The following is an 18,184-nucleotide window of genomic DNA, read 5'->3' as shown; positions in this document are numbered from 1 at the left end:
ATACATCAGTAGCTGAGAACACTGAGCAAGATCAGTCGTTTCGTCCAGCTGGATGGCACATACAGGAGAAGATGGCATCTTACTTGGTCGAGAACTTCATCTTTGATGTCTTGAGACATTTCATCAATCCTTCCCTTGACGGTATCGTTTGATAGAGAGATTTGGGAAAGCTTGTTTGCACTATCCTTCCACAGAACGAGCTCTGCTGCTCACAGTACACTTGGTTTTATGAGAGTCTCTCCGATGTTTTTGCTCTTTGCAATCAACATGGCGATCTCATAGGAAGCCTCAACAACCTTTGAAGTCTGTTGCCGAAATGCTCCACTGCTGTCCATCTTAGCTTGCTTCAAGGACTGCCTTTTTGTTTCAAAGAATTCCTTGGGTTTGGCAGCTAGAGCAGGATGCATCGTCTTCAAGTGGCGTTCCAAGCGTGTGGGCCACACGACATCATTGGTCAGAGTCTTATTGCATATTACACACTGGGGGACCTCTGTGTCACCCTTTTGGAGGGAAACAAATCCAAATCGAATATATGTGAAGATACCTCCACTTTTTGCACTCATTGCGAATGATTTAGTTTGAAATGGGAACTGCAAATCTGTGAAAAAAATATTTAATATTAAAATAAAAATAAAATGTAGATTTTAATATTAAATTTAAATAAACGAGTGCGGGCCCGTACGTGTGTGCCTGTACGTGCGTAGCCGTACGTGCAAAAAAAATCTTTCAAACCGTGTGCCAGAAACAACAACCATACAGGTCGTTCCTTCGCTCTCGCGTGCCTGTACGTGCGTGCCCGTATGTGCGAGTAGTCCAAGAACGATATCGAACCTTGAAAAAGCACATACTAAGGTCCCCAGTGTCAATTGTGACGTCATATCAAACGAAGAATAAGAAGAATTGTGACATCAATTGTGCAAAAAAAAAGAAGAATTGTGACGTCAATCGTGATGTCATAGCACCGTGTCCTGTCATTGGTTGGTAAATAAATGGCCATAACTTCGGAACCGCTTGTACGATTAATATCAAACCTTGAAAAGACACATCCTCAGGTCCCCAGCAATATTCCTGGCAAGTTTCAATTAGATCGGACCAGTGGTTGTCGAGAAACAGCGGTCGCAGACAGACAGACACAGACAGACAGACACACACAGAGATTGCTGGAATTTTCGATACATGTTAAATTTTAAAATCAATTTTAATATTAAAATTAAAATAAAATGTAAATTTTAACATTAAATTTAAATAAATGTTAAATTTAAAAATTAATTTTAATATTAAAATTGAAATAAAATATAAGTTTTTATATTAAATTTAAATAAATGTTAAATTTTTAAATTAATTTTAATATTAAAATAAAAATAAAATGTAAATTTAAATAAACTAGTACGGGCCCGTAGAAGCGGGCCCGTAGGTGCGTGCCCGCAGGTGAGTGCCAGTAGGTGAGTGCCAGTATGTGCAGTCTCTCTCTCTCTCTCTCTCTCTCTCTCTCTCTCTCTCTCTCTCTCTCTCTCTCTCTCTCTCTCTCTCTCTCTCTCTCTCTCTCTCTCTCTCTCTCTCTCTCTCTCTCTCTCTCTCTCTCTCTCTCTCTCTCTCTCTCTCTCTCTCTCACACACACACCTCGAAAAGGCACATCCGCGGGTCCCCAGCAATATTCCTGGAAAGTTTCAATCGTGCAAAAGAAATAATGAAAAATAAATAAATAAACATTAATTGTGATGTCATAGCACCGTGTCTTGTCATTAGTCGACAGATAAATGGCCGTAACTTGGGAACCGTTCGTCCGATTAATATCAAACCTTGAAAAGGCACATCCGCGGGGCCCCGGCAATATTCCTGGCAAGTTTCAATCAGATCGGCCCTCAATCGTGAATAAATAAATAAACATTAATTGTGAGGTCGTTCGTGACGTCATATCACCGTGTCTTGTCATTGGTCGACAGATAAATGGCCGTAACTTGGGAACCGTTCGTCCGATTAATATCAAACCTTGAAAAGGCACATCCGCGGGGCCCCGGCAATATTCCTGGCAAGTTTCAATCAGATCGGACCGTCAATCGTGAAAAAATAAATAAATAAACATTAATTGTGACGTCGTTCGTGACGTCATAGCACCGTGTCTTGTCATTGGTCGACAGATAAATGGCCGTAACTTGGGAACCGCTCGTCCGATCGATATCAAACTGCGAAAAGGCACATCCGCGGGTCCCCGGCAATATTTCTAGCAAGTTTCAATGAGATCGGACCGGCAGTCGTCGAGAAACGGCGGTCGCAGACAAACAGACAGACACACACACAGAGATTGCTGGAATTATAGATACATGTTATATTTTAAAAATAATTTTAATATTGAAATAAAATGTAAATTTCAATATTAAATTTAAATGTTAAATTTTAAAATCAATTTTAATATTGAAATAAAAATAAAGTGTAAATTTTAATATATTAAACTTAAATAAATGTTAAATTTTAAAAATAATTTTAATATTGAAATAAAAATAAAATGTAAATTTTAATATTAAATTTAAATAAATGTTAAATTTTAAAATTCATTTTAATATTGAAATAAAAATAAAATGTAAATTTTAATATTTAATTTAAATAAATGTTAAATTTTAAAATTAATTTTAATATTAAAATTAAAATAAAATGTAAATTTTAATATTAAATTTAAATAAATGTTAAATTTTAAAAATAATTTTAATATTGAAATAAAAATAAAATGTAAATTTTAATATTAAATTTAAATAAATGTTAAATTTTAAAATTCATTTTAATATTAAAATTAAATGTAAATTTTAATATTAAATTTAAATAAATGTTAAATTTTTAAATTAATTTTAATATAAAAACAAAATGTAAATTTTAATATTAACTTTAAATAAATGTTAAATTTTAAAAATAATTTTAATATTGAAATAAAAACAAAATGTAAATTTTAATATTAACTTTAAATAAATGTTAAATTTTAAAAATAATTTTAATATTGAAATAAAAAGAAAATGTAAATTTTAATATTAAATTTAAATAAATGTTAAATTTTAAAATTAATTTTAATACAGAAAATGGAAGGCCGAGAAGCGAATAGAAAACGAAAATTATTAAAGGCGATACTTTTGTTTTTTTTATGTTCATCACGATATTATGCAAATACTTGTTAAGAGAATTCTCGAAATAATAATTGGAGAAATTCCTACTATTTTCTCCGGGCTCGCGTCCCCTCTGGTTATTACGTCCCCCCCAGGTTAAGGAACCAATGCTTTAGACTACACAGTGTAATACCACTGCACATTTTGTGGGAGGGGGGTTTGCATATCCGTGGATGTTGAAGAATTAAGATGATTTTTAATGAGGTAACGATCAAGCATCTCTCTCATCGATTTCTCCACTTGCCGAGCGGCTTGCGCAGCGGTTGATACGGAACGACTAGCTTGAAAGCAATAGCAAGTCGCTTGCTTATGGAACACACGCTTCGGACCGGGTTGGTGACGCGACATCCGGACAGCCAGCTCGTAGGCGGAGTAGTGATCAGTGAAATCCTTGACTTTCTTGTTCTCCTTAAATAAACGGCCGTTTTCGTTTTGTGTTGTCGTATGTGTGTAGGATGTTGTTGGGTTTTTAATCCCTCTTGTTTCACATTGTTCGTTGGTGATTGTTCGGTCGGCTTCGACTCCACCGATTGGATTTTCTTTCTCATTTTGTTTTTCGTCGAGACGTGCGTCACTTCCGGTATTTCTGTTTTTCATTTTGATTTTTTTTTCTGGATATTTATAATTATATAACTATTGGAATCTAAAAGGGGCAACAACGAAGCGAGCGAAGAAATAAATGAGTCATCAACGATTTAAAAAAACGGATGATGAAAGAAACGCGAATGAATTATCCGTGACCACGTGACGCGGCGGTGATGACGCGTTGACTTGACAAGATGGCGCTGGTAAAGCGCTGTCCTTGCACGCAGCCTTGCAGATTCACTCACATCTGGCTGTTATCTCTCTTCGTGGCGTTTTGTCTGCTGGTTCAAGCGACGGGAGGAAAGGTCGAGCCGAAACAACTTACCCTTCATGGAGTCCGTGAGAAACCTCCTCAGGTCGTCAATGCGAACGTGGCGGCGAGACCGGAGATCACGAGGGCCTCTGGCCGCACCAACGGGTGGCGCATCTCGGACGACGTCGCCTGCTCGGCGGACGTTCACCGGCTGTGTCCGAGCACTTCGTGGCAAAACAACTTCGTCGTTCTGGAATGTCTGCAGGACGAACGGGAGGTGGGTCAGAGGTTCTTGGTGTTCGGCCTCGGGTTATGATGTGCACTGTGTGGTCGTGTTAAAATGGTGATCTGGTCAACGGTAACCGGTCACTAAGTTAAATATTCATAAAACTCCAAAAGGTTATTTTTTTTTATTATTTTTTTTTTATATTTGCCGAGGACGCACGCACGCACGCACGCACGTACGTCCTTTTTAAGTTTCACCGAATTGTCGAGATGAGGCCGCTCGAGGTGGTTATGTGGTGTACACTCTTGGTGGTCGAGGTGGTTATGTGGTGTACACTCATGGTGCTCGAGGTGGTTATGTGGTGTACACTCTTGGTGGTCGAGGTGGTTATGTGGTGTACACTCATGGTGGTCGAGGTGGTTATGTGGTGTACACTCATGGTGCTCGAGGTGGTTATGTGTTGTACACTCATGGTGCTCGAGGTGGTTATGTGTTGTACACTCATGGTGGTCGAGGTGGTTATGTGGTGTACACTCATGGTAGTCGAGGTGGTTATGTGGTGTACACTCATGGTGGTTATGTGGTGTACTCTCATGGTGGTCGAGGTGGTTATGTGGTGTACGCTCATGCTGCCCGAGGTGGTTATGTGGTGTACGCTCACGGTGGTCGAGGTGGTTATGTGGTGTACACACTCATGGTGGTCGAGGTGGTTATGTGGTGTATGCTCATGCTGCCCGAGGTGGTGGTTATGTGGTGAATGCTCTCGTTCTACCCGAGGTGGTGGTTATGTGGTGAATGCTCTCGTTCTACCCGAGGTGGTGGTTATGTGGTGAATGCTCTCGTTCTACCCGAGGTGGTGGTTATGTGGTGAATGCTCTTGTTCTACCCGAGGTGGTGGTTATGTGGTGAATGCTCTCGTTCTACCCGAGGTGGTGGTTATGTGGTGAATGCTCTCGTTCTACCCGAGGTGGTGGTTATGTGGTGAATGCTCTCGTTCTACCCGAGGTGGTGGTTATGTGGTGAATGCTCTCGTTCTACCCGAGGTGGTGGTTATGTGGTGAATGCTCTCGTTCTACCTGAGGTGGTGGTTATGTGGTGAATGCTCTCGTTCTACCCGAGGTGGTGGTTATGTGGTGAATGCTCTCGTTCTACCCGAGGTGGTGGTTATGTGGTGAATGCTCTCGTTCTACCCGAGGTGGTGGTTATGTGGTGAATGCTCTCGTTCTACCCGAGGTGGTGGTTATGTGGTGAATGCTCTCGTTCTACCCGAGGTGGTGGTTATGTGGTGAATGCTCTCGTTCTACCCGAGGTGGTGGTTATGTGGTGAATGCTCTCGTTCTACCCGAGGTGGTTATGTGGTGCACACACTCATGCTGATGAACTAAATCTCACGATTTTCGTGGTTTCTGGTTTTGCTGCTCGTGCCGTTTTGCTGGTTATTATCGATGATTTGGGTCTCAAATGTGAACATCGTTGCCTGCACATTCTATTGTACATGCCAATTGCAGAGAATGTTCATCAAAAATTGTCTTTACCAGCATTTCTTCGGACGACCTTTCATACACGCTGAGGGACACGATGGATGAGACCTGAGAAAAGCAATTAATTGGCCTGTCCCATGCCCATCTCTACTCCGGCATTAACATCCTGTGCCCAAGGCCAAACCATCTCCAATGTGGCATCCGTCGCGTTACATCGACACGAGACATTTATAAAGAACCTTGTCTGCATTTCTAGTTTGCTTGGTCCACCGTACCTTTCTTGTGTCCCCATCACATTTTCTTGCACACTTGATATAAACACCTATTCCACGCTTTACTTCCGTCCCTAGGTTTAATCTAAATAATAGGCTTTGGAATGTCGTAGATAGAGGTACGCAACATCCCGACCCAGCTATGAACTGTTTCAAAGGCGGGGTGATTTGTCGATGTGTTTGTGTGCGTCGTCCCTCGGATGTACGTGAACCCCCCCCCCCCCCACGGAATCCTTCACGAAGGTTCGATGAACTACCACCGGCATCATGAACAGATTCTAAATTCCTGGTGGGAAGGCAATGGCAAACCGCCCAGTATTTTTGCCAGGAATCCCCTCCCCCGGTAACAGTATGGTGCATGATCAACTTATCAGTAGGTTGCGGGTTATTTTGTATTCGGAGGAATGCACAGGGGTGACTCGAAACGCACCGATCTTGAACTCGGCCAGTTCTCACCATTCCTCTCCACCACCTGCTCGGTTGGTTTCATTTTGTTCTCTTTTGGTGAAAAATGTCTGTCGTGCAACAGTTTGCCTTTTCCAGAAACTACAGGAGTTGGGACTTTTGGCAAAGGTGACTTCTCGGTGCACTCTGGGTGTCGGCGACGCCATCTCGTGACGTGCCTTTTCGATCCCCCCCCCTTCCCTCCAACCTCCAGACTCCAAGTAGCTACTCTTAGCATTATGCCACCAAGTCTGGTCATGTAACGTCGTGTTCACTAAATATTTACATTTTGTCTGTCACGGGTTCTTGTGCGGACGTTGATGAATGATATTTTGCTTTTCAGGCCAACGATGACATTTCTTCTGATTGTCACCACGTACGTATGCACCCATTGCTGATTTTTTTTTTTTGAATTTTCACGCAACCTGCTGCCGAGCAAGTGAATGAGCGTTCAGATTGAAACTTTGGAACATTGTCACTTTCACTGCGTGATTTTTCCTTTTTTTTTTTTTTTATTTTTATTTTTATTTTTTTTTTTCGAATCCTCTTGTTTTTGTTCGCCCTTTTTTTGCAGTTGTTGTGGAATTATAAGCACAATCTGACGATGGACGAGCGCTTTGAAGTCGCCGCTGCCGAAGTTTGTAAGACCGCACTGCGAGAGGTAAGGCCGGACGTGCTCGTGCGATCGTTCCACGGAGCGGCGACGTATTTCGGACGAGGAGCTAATTGGTTAATGGTGCCTGTCCTCTCCAATCGGCATTAAATGTTGCATTGTACCTTTAGGCCATTTGCGATGATACCTTCGTACTCAGGTTCAAGTCACGACCCGGATATAAACTGTCACCCTGGAGTTTCACATTGCAGGGCGATGCATCGGAAGGACGTTGAGCCGGAGGACCTGTCTGTTGGCAGTGGTTGTTTGTGGATGTTAAAGAACCCGCGGTGTCCTTTGCGAAGAGTAGGCAAGTTATCGCCAGCACTGTGAATAAATCTCAAATTCTTACCGAAGAGGATTTTGTTAGCACGGACGTTCTATAAATTTGTCAGCGTGGCACACTGATGATGATGATGATGATGATGATGATGATGATGATGATTGTTCACATTTTGTTGTCGGTGTCCCTGCTTCTTTGTATGAACACCATTTCACACTTTACTCTTTAACATCCACCGACGACTGGTGCCACGCCAGACAGGTCCTCCAGCTTAACATTCTTCCGAGGCAAGCGCCTGTGATGATCTCCATTGTCTGTTTCTTTCAACATTCCACCTTTTTAAACAATACAAACGATGTGATTGTATTGTGTGAACCTTTTACAGCTGAAGGAATGCCACAATCATGAGCGAGGTAAAGGCTACATCATCTCGTGCCTTGTGGACAACCGGGTGAACATTTCAGATTACGAATGCCACCAGTTCATCACACGGATGGCAAGCATCATCTTCAGTGACTACCGTCTCATCTGTGGCTTTGTGGACAATTGTAAAGCTGACATAAATCGTTTGCGTTGTGGCCGAATCAGCAACGATCCCAAGGTGGGCCCTGCCAACACGAGGTCGTATTGAGGTGTTTTGTTGACGCACCATGTCGCAACGTCTCCATCCTTTCACTCGACTCAGATGGTTGTTTGCAGGCTTGAGAGATTTGCGATTTTTTTTTTTTTTTTTTTTTTTTCTGAACGTTGTCATTGCCGAGGTTCATATAAATGACTCGTAATATTACACGTATCGTGATGTGGCCTTTTACTTTTGATTTGGGAAACGAGTTCTGCTCAATGAAACGGAGGTGTTTCCGAAGCTTTTACCTATTGATGCCGTTAACTGTTTTTCGGTGTTTTTTTTGGGTTTTTTTTCACACCTCTCGGAAGATGAGATTGTAAATGGCACATTTTGCCCAGTGTTGGTGAGGGTGATTGCATCCTCCTTCACGGTGTTGTAATGCTTTAGTTTCTGTGGTTGCTTGACTTGCCGAATCGATGGTGTCCAGTGCGCGCTCAACTTCTCCTTTCTGAAGTGCTTTTTAACACGAGCACTGCAATTGGCAAAAATATTCATCTTTGTTGCACAGAATCGTAATTTTCTGATAGTAGTGGATGCTTCGTTTGCGTGACGAGCCGATAAGTCTGAGTCGGTCTAACGGTGGAAGCCGCAGAAAACTGCACCAGCCATCGCTTCAAGTTACTGAGACATAAAAAAAATCCATCCATGGGACCATACTCTGCAGAGCGTTGGTGCTGCCTCAGCAGTCTCCCTGGCCATTGGGCACAATCCTGGACAGGTCACCACTCCGACACAGGATACCAGCAAGCTGGCACTCATTTTGCCGACCTCAGAAGGATGACGGGCAAAGTCAACCCCACCTGGTATTGATTCAACAGCCAAGTGGGATTTGAACTCGGGATCCTAGGAATCCCAAGCCCACCACCCTAACCATTAAGCCATTAAGAATGGAGGATAGAAAAGGCACTTTTTATTTATTATTTTGCTGCCAGAGTGACCAAGAGGTATTCGCACTCGCCTCTGAGCGATGTTGCCTGCGTTTGAATCCTGACCCAGCTATAAACTGGCATCCCGGTGTTTTACAGGCAGGTCCCTCGGATGAATGTTAAACTGGCGTCCCGTCTGCCAGCATCAGTTGGTGGATGTTAAATATCCCACGGTGTCCTTTTGTGAAGAGTAGGCGAGCTATCGCCAGGACTGAACAAATTGATAATTCCTCCCATAACTACTGCTGTCAAGACAATGGCAAACCACCCAGTAAAACCCTTGTAAATGAACTGCTTTAGCAACACTGACTCTCTGTAAAGGCGCTATCACACCTTGAAAATTTAGCCAGCGTATGCCGACTTATGAAAAATTTGTCAAACGCTGGCACACGTCGAATACGTTGTGGGTAAATTTTTTTTTGTATACGTTAAGAGCACGCTGAAAAACACTGCCGTACGTCGTAGTACGCTGGCTTTCATCGTTGTACTTTGCGGTTGTCCTCAAATTTTAGCATGCTTGAAATTTTACGATGTATGCCAGCGTATGACTCGCACATTCCGCTACGCTGGCCATAAGTTGTAGGCACGTTATGCGATCGTTAACACACGTTACTTGTAAGTTACTCATAAGTCGAAACACGTCTTGGTAATGATTAGCATACCCGAAACTTATTTATAACCTGAGTAACGTGATGTAGCCACGTTACACGATCGTTGACACACGTCGAGGCACGTTATGCGATCGTTGACACACGTCGAGGCACGTTACTTTTAAGTTACTCATAAGTCGAAACGCATCGAGGTAATGCTTAGTGTACCCAAAACTTATTTCTAACCTATGAGTAACGTGCTTTGAATCTATGTGTAACGTACCTCCAACACATATTGACGTATGTAGACGTATTTGATTGACGTCTTCTGGACGACCACAGAACTTACTGAACGTGTTTCTAATTTACAGCTACCGTATAATAGCGTATTGGCAGCATTAAAGAAAAAAACAATAACTTCTGATATTTCGTCACGTGCCGTTATGTCACGTCCGATTTCCTCTTCAGTTTGTTCATGTCTTATTCTTAGTTCCTCCTCTGTGAATATTTTCTGTTTCAGGATATTGTCTCGTCGACGTCGAAACTTAAAAGCAAATTTCCGAATATATTTTAAAATTCGTGATAGACTAAAAAAAAACAACAACTTCAGATATTTCGTCACGTGCTTTCACGGAGCCAAGGAGGAAAAAAGAAAATGTGCCTTGACTTGTAAAATAAATTTCGGGAATGCTAAACATTACCTCGACGTGTTTCGACTTGTGAGTAACTTACAAGGAACTTGTGTCGACGTGTGTCAACGATCGCATATCGTGCCTACAACTTATTCCCAGCGTAGTGGAACATGTGAGCCGTACGTCGTAAAATTTTCAGCATGCTTGAAATTTCACGACGTACTCGGCGTACTTCATCGTTTTTCAGCGTGCTCTTAACGTATACACAACTTACCCATACCGTATTCGACGTGTGCCAGCGTTTTAGACACATTTTTCATCGGTCGGCATACGCCGGCTAAATCGTCAAGGTGTGACTGCGTGGTTGACACTTCCAATTCTCGGGTGGTTATGATTTAAATCGGCGTGCGGCAGGTTTTTAACAGGCTATGCCACTAATTTGTCGGCGATACGTGCAGCACGCTATGCCCAAGTTAAACTATCGTTGGGCATAGGTTGTGAACGCCGACAACAGGTTAAGCATTCGTTGGTATAAGTTATCGATAAGACAATGAAACGTTCTGTGCCCGTTACTAATATGTTATTCATACGACCAAAAATTAAAAAAAACATCAATTTCAGTGTTCGCCAACGTTTTGCATACATTTTTATACGTTGCCATTTCTGGCTAAAACATCAAGGTGTGACAGCGCCTTAACATAGTTTGGTCAATCAGAATTTATTTATTTATTTTATTGAAGCTGAGACGCTCATACTTGTTTGCATGTGTCACAATACCCTCTGAATCAGCAGCACCTTTAGCATTTTGACCTCAATATGGGTAGCATGTGTTGATGTTGAATTTTTCTCCTCCCTCTCCCTCTCCCTCTCCCTCTCCCTCTCCCTCAGGTTGTGCATTCTCAAGGTGAAGTCGTGGCTTGTCTTGAGCATGCCTTGACCGATCAGGAGGAGCATAGAGATGGGGAGCAGTTGCAAGATGTCTGCAGGAAAGCGATTCTCCGCGTGGCTGAGCTTTCGTCTGATGACTTTCATCTGGACCGGCATCTGTACTTTGCCTGCCGAGATGACCGCGAGAGGTTCTGTGAGAAGGTGGGGCTACGGTTGAAACAGCATACTGTGTTGTACTGATAATGTGATGGCAGGAGGAGAGACAGGAAGCTGGATATGGAAGGGGTGGTGTGGGTTAGTGGTGGTTGGGGGGGGGGGGGTGGATTGCATGTACTTGTTGTGCAAAGAAGTTTTAACTCATTCCTTACTGCTGAAGGTGGTCTGGCTTTTGATAAACTGAACGTTTTCATCTTGCTTGTAGGTGACTGCTGGAGATGGGCGTGTTTACAAGTGTTTGTTTAATCACAAGTTTGAAGACGACATGAGTGAGAAGGTGTGTTTTTTTTTAAGTTGTTTTGAGCAATAATTGAACTTTCATGAGCCTTCAGTGCACCAGAGCAATTTGTTGAAGCTCGTTGATTGGTTAATTGTACTCATTGGTGTTTGTGTGATTTTGTTTTGAGGAGATTGTGAACAATACACCGTATCTACTATGTTTTTGGGCCAAATCTTTCGAGAACCAACTCGCATTTTCCTGGAGATCATTTGGGCATGAACTTGGAATTTGTTCATCGTGCCGGCGGTAACTCGCCTCTTTGTGAAGGACACCATGGGATCCTTGATGTCCACAAACTAAGGAGAGCAGTCGGGACATTAACTGAACGTCCATCTGAAGGACGGCATGCTCGTGACTCAATTATCTTCCTGCAAAGGCAGCATCCAGCTGGGTCGGGATTCAAACCCAGCACATGGAAACTGCTTTGATGCCGACTTGTTTTTGACATGCCAACTGTTTCTCAAAACATTCTTCGCACCACAAATGTCTAACATATATATAATATATAGTAACTTTGTCTTAACATGGTTGTTGTACTAATACGGTGAATGATTAACACGATGGTCGTCGTCGTAATTTGCTGACGTATATCAATGCGTGTAAGTATGAACCTTCTGAGCCATGATCCCGAGACTCTCGGAATATCGCCTGACCTTTAAATGGGATGTGATATTCTTGGCCATGCGGATGAACATTCCTGAAACAATTATTTTGTCCACAGTGACCTCAACTGTTTGCATGATGTATTGGGAGTCCAGGGATTTGAGGTTTCCTCTTTCTACGATATGGTTAATCCTTTTTTGGACAAGCTTGTATTTCTCTTTTATGACTCATTTACCTGATTTTTTTTTTCAAGGTTCTTGCAAACCTCTGGCTGTTCATGATTCATTAGTAATCGCTGTCATCAAAGCTAATTTTTTTTTTTTCCCCTCGAGGGTAGCATTGCAGGTGGTGTTTGTTTCTGGTAAATTGTATCCGTTTGAATAATGACTTCGCAGCCTGTTTGCATATTCAATGTGGCATTTGTAAGCTCACTCCTGCTGTGTTGTTGTTTTTTTTTTTTTTCTGTCTGTGTGTGTGTTCACAGTGCAAAAATGTTCTGACCATCCGCCAGAAGCTCATTGCCCAGGATTATAAAACGAGCTATTTGCTTGCCAAGGCATGTCGCTTGGATCTGAAGTACAACCACTGCACTGCCGAGGTGGTACCCCATTTGCGCGAGGTGCGCCTGTCACATCTGCTGATCTGTCTGGAGAACGCGATGCATAACGGTGAGCTCGTATTCGATGCTTTCTTCATCTTCTTCATCCTTCGTCGCTGTCATGCCAAGTACATATTGCTTGAGGTTTATTCTTCGGTTGCACTCAAACCGATTGTTATACGCGTGCTACTTCAAGGTTGTCCTTCAGCAAAGCCACCAGGCTCATGGAGGCACGAGGTGTCCTCGTCTGTCTACTTTAACACCAACTACAAGGACAGTAGTAAACCTTTATTGTGGGGGATTCGAGCTTGGGATCACATCGCGATGGGAGCGTCAAACAGGCCCAACGATAATCGGTCACCTGAGGACTTCCAGTGGAATGTATCGTTCTTTGTGCATTGGTTGATCTTTTGTCCTCATTCCCTCTCACCCCCAAAGGAAAGTCAATAAGCAGCGATTGCCAGGGAGAGATGCTGGATTTCAGACACATCCTCATGGAAGATTATTCCCTGAGCCCCGAGATTGTGCTCAATTGCCACAGTGAGATAAGTAGCATGTGTTTTGGCCTGAACAAGAAAGGCCGGACGCTGCACTGCCTCATGAGGGTGGAGCGTGGTGAGGGTGGAAAGGGGAATTTGGGCAACGAATGTCGGCGAGCGGTGAGTTCACCGCGATCGTGGTCTTTGTGGTTAATAGTGAAAGCATTGTGGCTGTGTGGTATTTTGCTTCATCGCTGCAAAACAAAGTACAAGTTCTTGATTTCTTTTCAGCACCGTATCCATTGCAACAACAAATGGATATTTTTTTTTAATTGACTTATCAACATTATCTCGCCACCAAACATTGCATATTCCAACATTTCACCTCGAGCCTGTCTGAAACTAATTTGGGTAGTTTTGAGTCTTAACCATTGAAGATTTGACAGGGAACTCCCTTATCTCTCAGTATGTTGTCCATTGTGTTGTAATGTCATTATTCTTCCTGTTTATAATTGAACACGTTTTTGTTGTTGAATGACAATAATATACAAATTCCTGGTGGCACCCATTATCGTACGCTTGACCTCGTTGAGCTTTAGAATTGCGACGGAATGTAGACATGTTGGTGATATTTGAACCCTTCGGGTTTGTGCTCTGGTTGTTAATCTTTTGCAAAATGGCCGTTCAACTTTTAGCTCCTCACTCTGGTTCAAGAGGCTGACCTCGGTTCAGACTATCGTGTTGACCGGGCACTCAACGAAGCCTGCGAGTCCGTAATCCAAACCGCTTGTCATGGCATCCGCAGCGGGGATCCCATGTGAGTGGCTGTGTGGCAGAGCCGTGTCATGGAAATCTCTGTTGTTGAACGTCCGCGTGCGGAAGAGTGAACTCCGTGTGCTTCGCAGGGTCCTGTCTTGCTTGATGGAGCACCTTTACACGGATCACATGGTGGATGAATGCGAGCATGCCCTCCTGGAGCTGCAGTACTTTATATCGCGTGATTGGAAGTGAGTTCCCCTCTTGTGCTTGACGAATGTTCGGCGTCGTAATGTATTTGCATGTTAAAACGGTCTTTCACAAGGCACTACGCAAGATATTGTCATCTCAGACAAAAGGGCAGTGGGTTCTTTGGTGCACTGTCAAACAGGATTAAGGGCTTTTGAGGCCAGGAACTTGTAAAAACTGGAACTCGTTTGTATAAAAGCTGAAAATTTCAAGATTACTTGGGCATGGTATGAGTATTGATATGCTAAAAGTCCTGGAATATCTGGCGTGTGCTTTATGTCAAACTGCAGGGGACCCTTCGGGGTCCCGGATATCTGAGACCGGCATTTCAAGAAGAACGGTGGATCACATTGGAGTTGAACTCTGTTGAAATTCAGGTGCAACGATTTTGTGTTGGAGACGTTCAGGAGTCTCGCTGTGTACACAGAGATACCTTCTCGAGATAATCGGCTTCAATTATTTGTGAAGAGTTTATTCGTTTTGAGAGTACAACACTAATATAGGATCGGCTTCAACATCTTTGATTACACATCTAAGTTGTCACAGCCTTCTAAAATGACGGCAACGTCATTCATACATTTTCATCTTCTAAGTCCACTGTTTCCACTTCCTGGGTGTTCAAGAATGTCATTTAGGCAGTTTTTATCTCACCTGGACTTTAGTCAGGTGAGCTTATGCCATCGAGCAGTGTCAGTCAGTCGGTCTGTAAACACTTCAGAGATTATCGCTTGAACTTGAACCAAATTATCAAGAACTTGTCGACAGGCCCTTTCTAAATACTAATCGTCATATTTTGTAAGAATAGCATTTGTTTTTTTTTGCCTTGCTAACCGCCGTTATGCTTGATATTCTGATGGAGTCCATGACCCCAGGGACCCCAAAGGATACCTGTGCCATACCGAACTTACCCTGAAAATTTCAGCTTTGTACGAATTGGTTCCGGGTATAATGCTGAAGTTCCTCGTCGTCTTGCCATTTACAAATTTTCACTTTGTTAATTTAATTATTAAATTATGCCTCTGCTGATGAAGTTGCCGGAGGCGTAGTTTTCGTGTTTTCCGTACGTACGTATGTCCGTCCATTCTAATTCTCTCTATCTACAAAACGCTACATGGAAAAACATTGAAACCTGGCACATGCGAAAGAAATGGGAAATATGGGATTTCATTTATTTATTTTTAATGTCATCGGTGGTTTTGTCATGACTTTGTGATTGCGCACGTCAAACGCTTTACCCGATCAGTATGAACATATTTCAGGGTCATCTTGGGATAAATTGGAGAATGAAAACAAAAATTGATGATGTCGGTCATGTGTTTCGGCAGCCAAATACTTTCTTCTTTTTTTTTAAACACAAGTACGTGCCCGTACGTGCAAACCAAAAAAAACCTTTCAAACCGCGAGCCAGAAACAACAACCACACAGGCCGTTCCTTCGCTCTCGTGTGCCCGTGCGTGCGTGGCTGTCCGTGCAAACCAAAAAAAAACAAAAAACTTTCAAACAACCACACAGGCCGTTCCTTCGCTCTCGTAAACGACGACTGGATTGGGGCATTGTGTTTATCAATAAATGCGCATAAGAAATCGAGAAATTATTAGAATACAGTGAGTCATCACTATTCGGAAGTGGTGCGTGCCCGTACGGAATGTTCACATGCATTCCACAAATTATCACTTGCATTGAAGTAACAACTGCTGTGATACTTCCACACACAGAGTTAATTAAAATCAAGTTTACTTCCCTGTCTTTGCTTGCCATGACATTCGCTGCCATTGACCATTGCCACTCCTACGCCACGGTAACTAAGGCACCGATCCCCATCGTAACCGGCACGGCACGTGACTTCATCGTCGGCCGGCCACGCACGGGCCTACGCAGCAACGTGTCCTTTCATTGGTTGGTAAATAAATGACCATAACTTGGGAAGCATTTGTCCGATTCATATCAAAGCTTGAAAAGGCACATCCACAGGGCCCCAGCAATATACCTGGCACGTTTCAATTAGATCGGACCAGTGGTTGTCGAGAAACAGTGGACACACACACACACACTGCTGGAATTATAGATCGATAAAAATCTTCTTCCCCGAAACGGCTGAACAGATCGAGGTGAAACGACAGGTGTGATCGCCTCTCCATAAGGAAGAAAAAGTTCTCCACCTATGATGTCATTGGTCACATGCTTTGACAGCTATCATTTTTTTTTTTTTTTTTTTTTTTTTTTTTTAAGAATAAACCTTTAAAAATCTTCTCCGAAAGAGCTTGACAGATCGAGGGGAAACTTCACCCACATGATACCAGGGTGTTTACAAATAATTAATATGTCACATGGTCTGGCAGCAATATTGGATTCAACCAAAATCTTTTAAAATTCCTCTCTTGAACCGCTTCATCAATCGACATAAAGCTTCACAATTATGATCTCGTTGCAGGGTCTGGCGATGTATCGATATCGCGGCATTGGAATTCTGAATAAAGCGGTATACCGACAAAAATGGTTTATCACCGACAAATTGAGGAAAGGTGTTTACAATCTTTAAATACCGTACATGGTTTTAAAAAGCTTTGATGCACTCGGTGTCTCGGTTACCCTGGAACAGTGAAACTTGTGACATCAAGACGTACCAGGAAGTAAGTATAGTAGGTTTTAGCTTTTAAGTTGAACCTTCAGCATACAAGTTCCATGCAAGGAATCATGTTTTTCTTTGTCCAATTCGTTATTTATATGAATCGGGTGTGCTTCGGAAAGCCTGTGCCGATTACCGACATGTCGTTCTGCAATACTTTCAACCCTTCTTTAACTCCAGCTCCCCATCCATCGCCGGGCCCTTGCCCTTTTGCTTCCAAGCAGTAACTCCTCAGTCTTCACGATCCTGCCCTATTTTGCCTTTCAAACCCCGTAATTCCCATGGGAAACTTCTCGCACCTGAATCCGCCCGTTCTTTCTTCCATCTCAAACACCTCGAGTCGTCCTTTCGCCTCACAACCCCCGTTACAATGTTTTAAATTTCAACCTGATTGGACTCATGGTCTGGCAGCCAGAGTTGTTTAATAATTTGAATCTGGGTTCAGGGATTTAAATCAAACTTGGTACAAGTATGTATTATGTAATAATGTAGATGGAGGGATATCTGGTGACGTCGTGGTATCGAAGAGTGTCCTTCTAGTTATTCCTCTGGTTTATTTGACTTGGTTTCAGTTTTTATCGTCAGTCCCCACTGTTGTTTCCCTTGCCTTTGGAAAAATACAAGGTTTTAAACCTCCATACGAGGTCATCATGTACTGTTCCTCCCTCCTCCAACTCCCCTGTTCCACTTGTGCACCTGCTCTGCAGACTGGACCCTATGCTCTATAAACGCTGTAATGGCGATGCAAATCGTCTTTGCCATTCACAAATGATGAACGAGTCGACTCCAGGAGCCATAATATCCTGCCTATACCGCCATGCATACCGCACCGAGGCACAGGGGAGCAGGGTGAGTCGTGAACGGCCCTGCGGGAAAAGGGGTCGTGTTTTTTGTAGATGTTTACATTTGGTTGGTTTTCCGGTTTCAAGGTGATATGTTTGACGTGTTGAATCTCCTTCATTGTTTTTGGAGGAACTTTTAAATTCAGAAACAAATTAACAGCATATGGTGTTTGATTTTGGGTTTTGTTTTTATGTGCCACTCGTTCCTTCACAGTTGTCACGGAACTGTAAGCATGAGGTGTGGAGAATACTGCATCAGCGTGCTCTTGATATGCGGCTCAACCCAGAACTTCAGGAGCAGTGTCTCAAAGATCTTGGCAAGTGGTGCTCAGATAAACCTGAGTTTGGCACGGTGAGCTTGTGTTGTCCAGAAAAGTTATCTTACCCTTCAGTTCAAGGTTGAATTCCATTTTTATTACCCTTTTATTGAACACTATTTATTGTTTATAAATGTTCTCTGATTACCTCTGCCACCGAGGGTGAAGGACATTATGTTTTCATCTCCAGCTCTCTCTCTCTCTGTGTCTCT

At 42.8% G+C, this 18,184-nt stretch overlaps 1 protein-coding gene across 1 annotated transcript in view; it reads left to right on the top strand.

The window, feature by feature from the left end:
- Window positions 1–3,891: 3,891 nt before the first annotated feature.
- The window catches only part of GLG1 (golgi glycoprotein 1), a 73,924-nt gene continuing 59,631 nt past the window's right edge, over window positions 3,892–18,184 (top strand). The window contains exons 1-12 of the mRNA XM_085893316.1: window positions 3,892–4,264; window positions 6,754–6,786; window positions 6,985–7,071; window positions 7,731–7,946; window positions 11,007–11,207; window positions 11,428–11,499; window positions 12,590–12,773; window positions 13,142–13,362; window positions 13,878–13,999; window positions 14,088–14,189; window positions 17,521–17,662; window positions 17,870–18,007. Of these exons, the coding sequence (XP_085749442.1) occupies window positions 3,929–4,264; window positions 6,754–6,786; window positions 6,985–7,071; window positions 7,731–7,946; window positions 11,007–11,207; window positions 11,428–11,499; window positions 12,590–12,773; window positions 13,142–13,362; window positions 13,878–13,999; window positions 14,088–14,189; window positions 17,521–17,662; window positions 17,870–18,007 (1,854 nt within the window). The 5' untranslated portion in view covers window positions 3,892–3,928. The remainder of the gene's footprint in view (window positions 4,265–6,753; window positions 6,787–6,984; window positions 7,072–7,730; window positions 7,947–11,006; window positions 11,208–11,427; window positions 11,500–12,589; window positions 12,774–13,141; window positions 13,363–13,877; window positions 14,000–14,087; window positions 14,190–17,520; window positions 17,663–17,869; window positions 18,008–18,184) is intronic.

The sequence above is a fragment of the Eptatretus burgeri genome, chromosome 8 (assembly GCF_056783735.1).
Source record: "Eptatretus burgeri isolate ZD-2024b chromosome 8, Ebu_testis_v1, whole genome shotgun sequence".
In the NCBI taxonomy this organism is placed as follows: Eukaryota; Metazoa; Chordata; class Myxini; order Myxiniformes; family Myxinidae; genus Eptatretus; species Eptatretus burgeri.
Note: the sequence above shows the minus strand (reverse complement) of the source record. Positions and strands in the feature narration are given on the sequence as shown.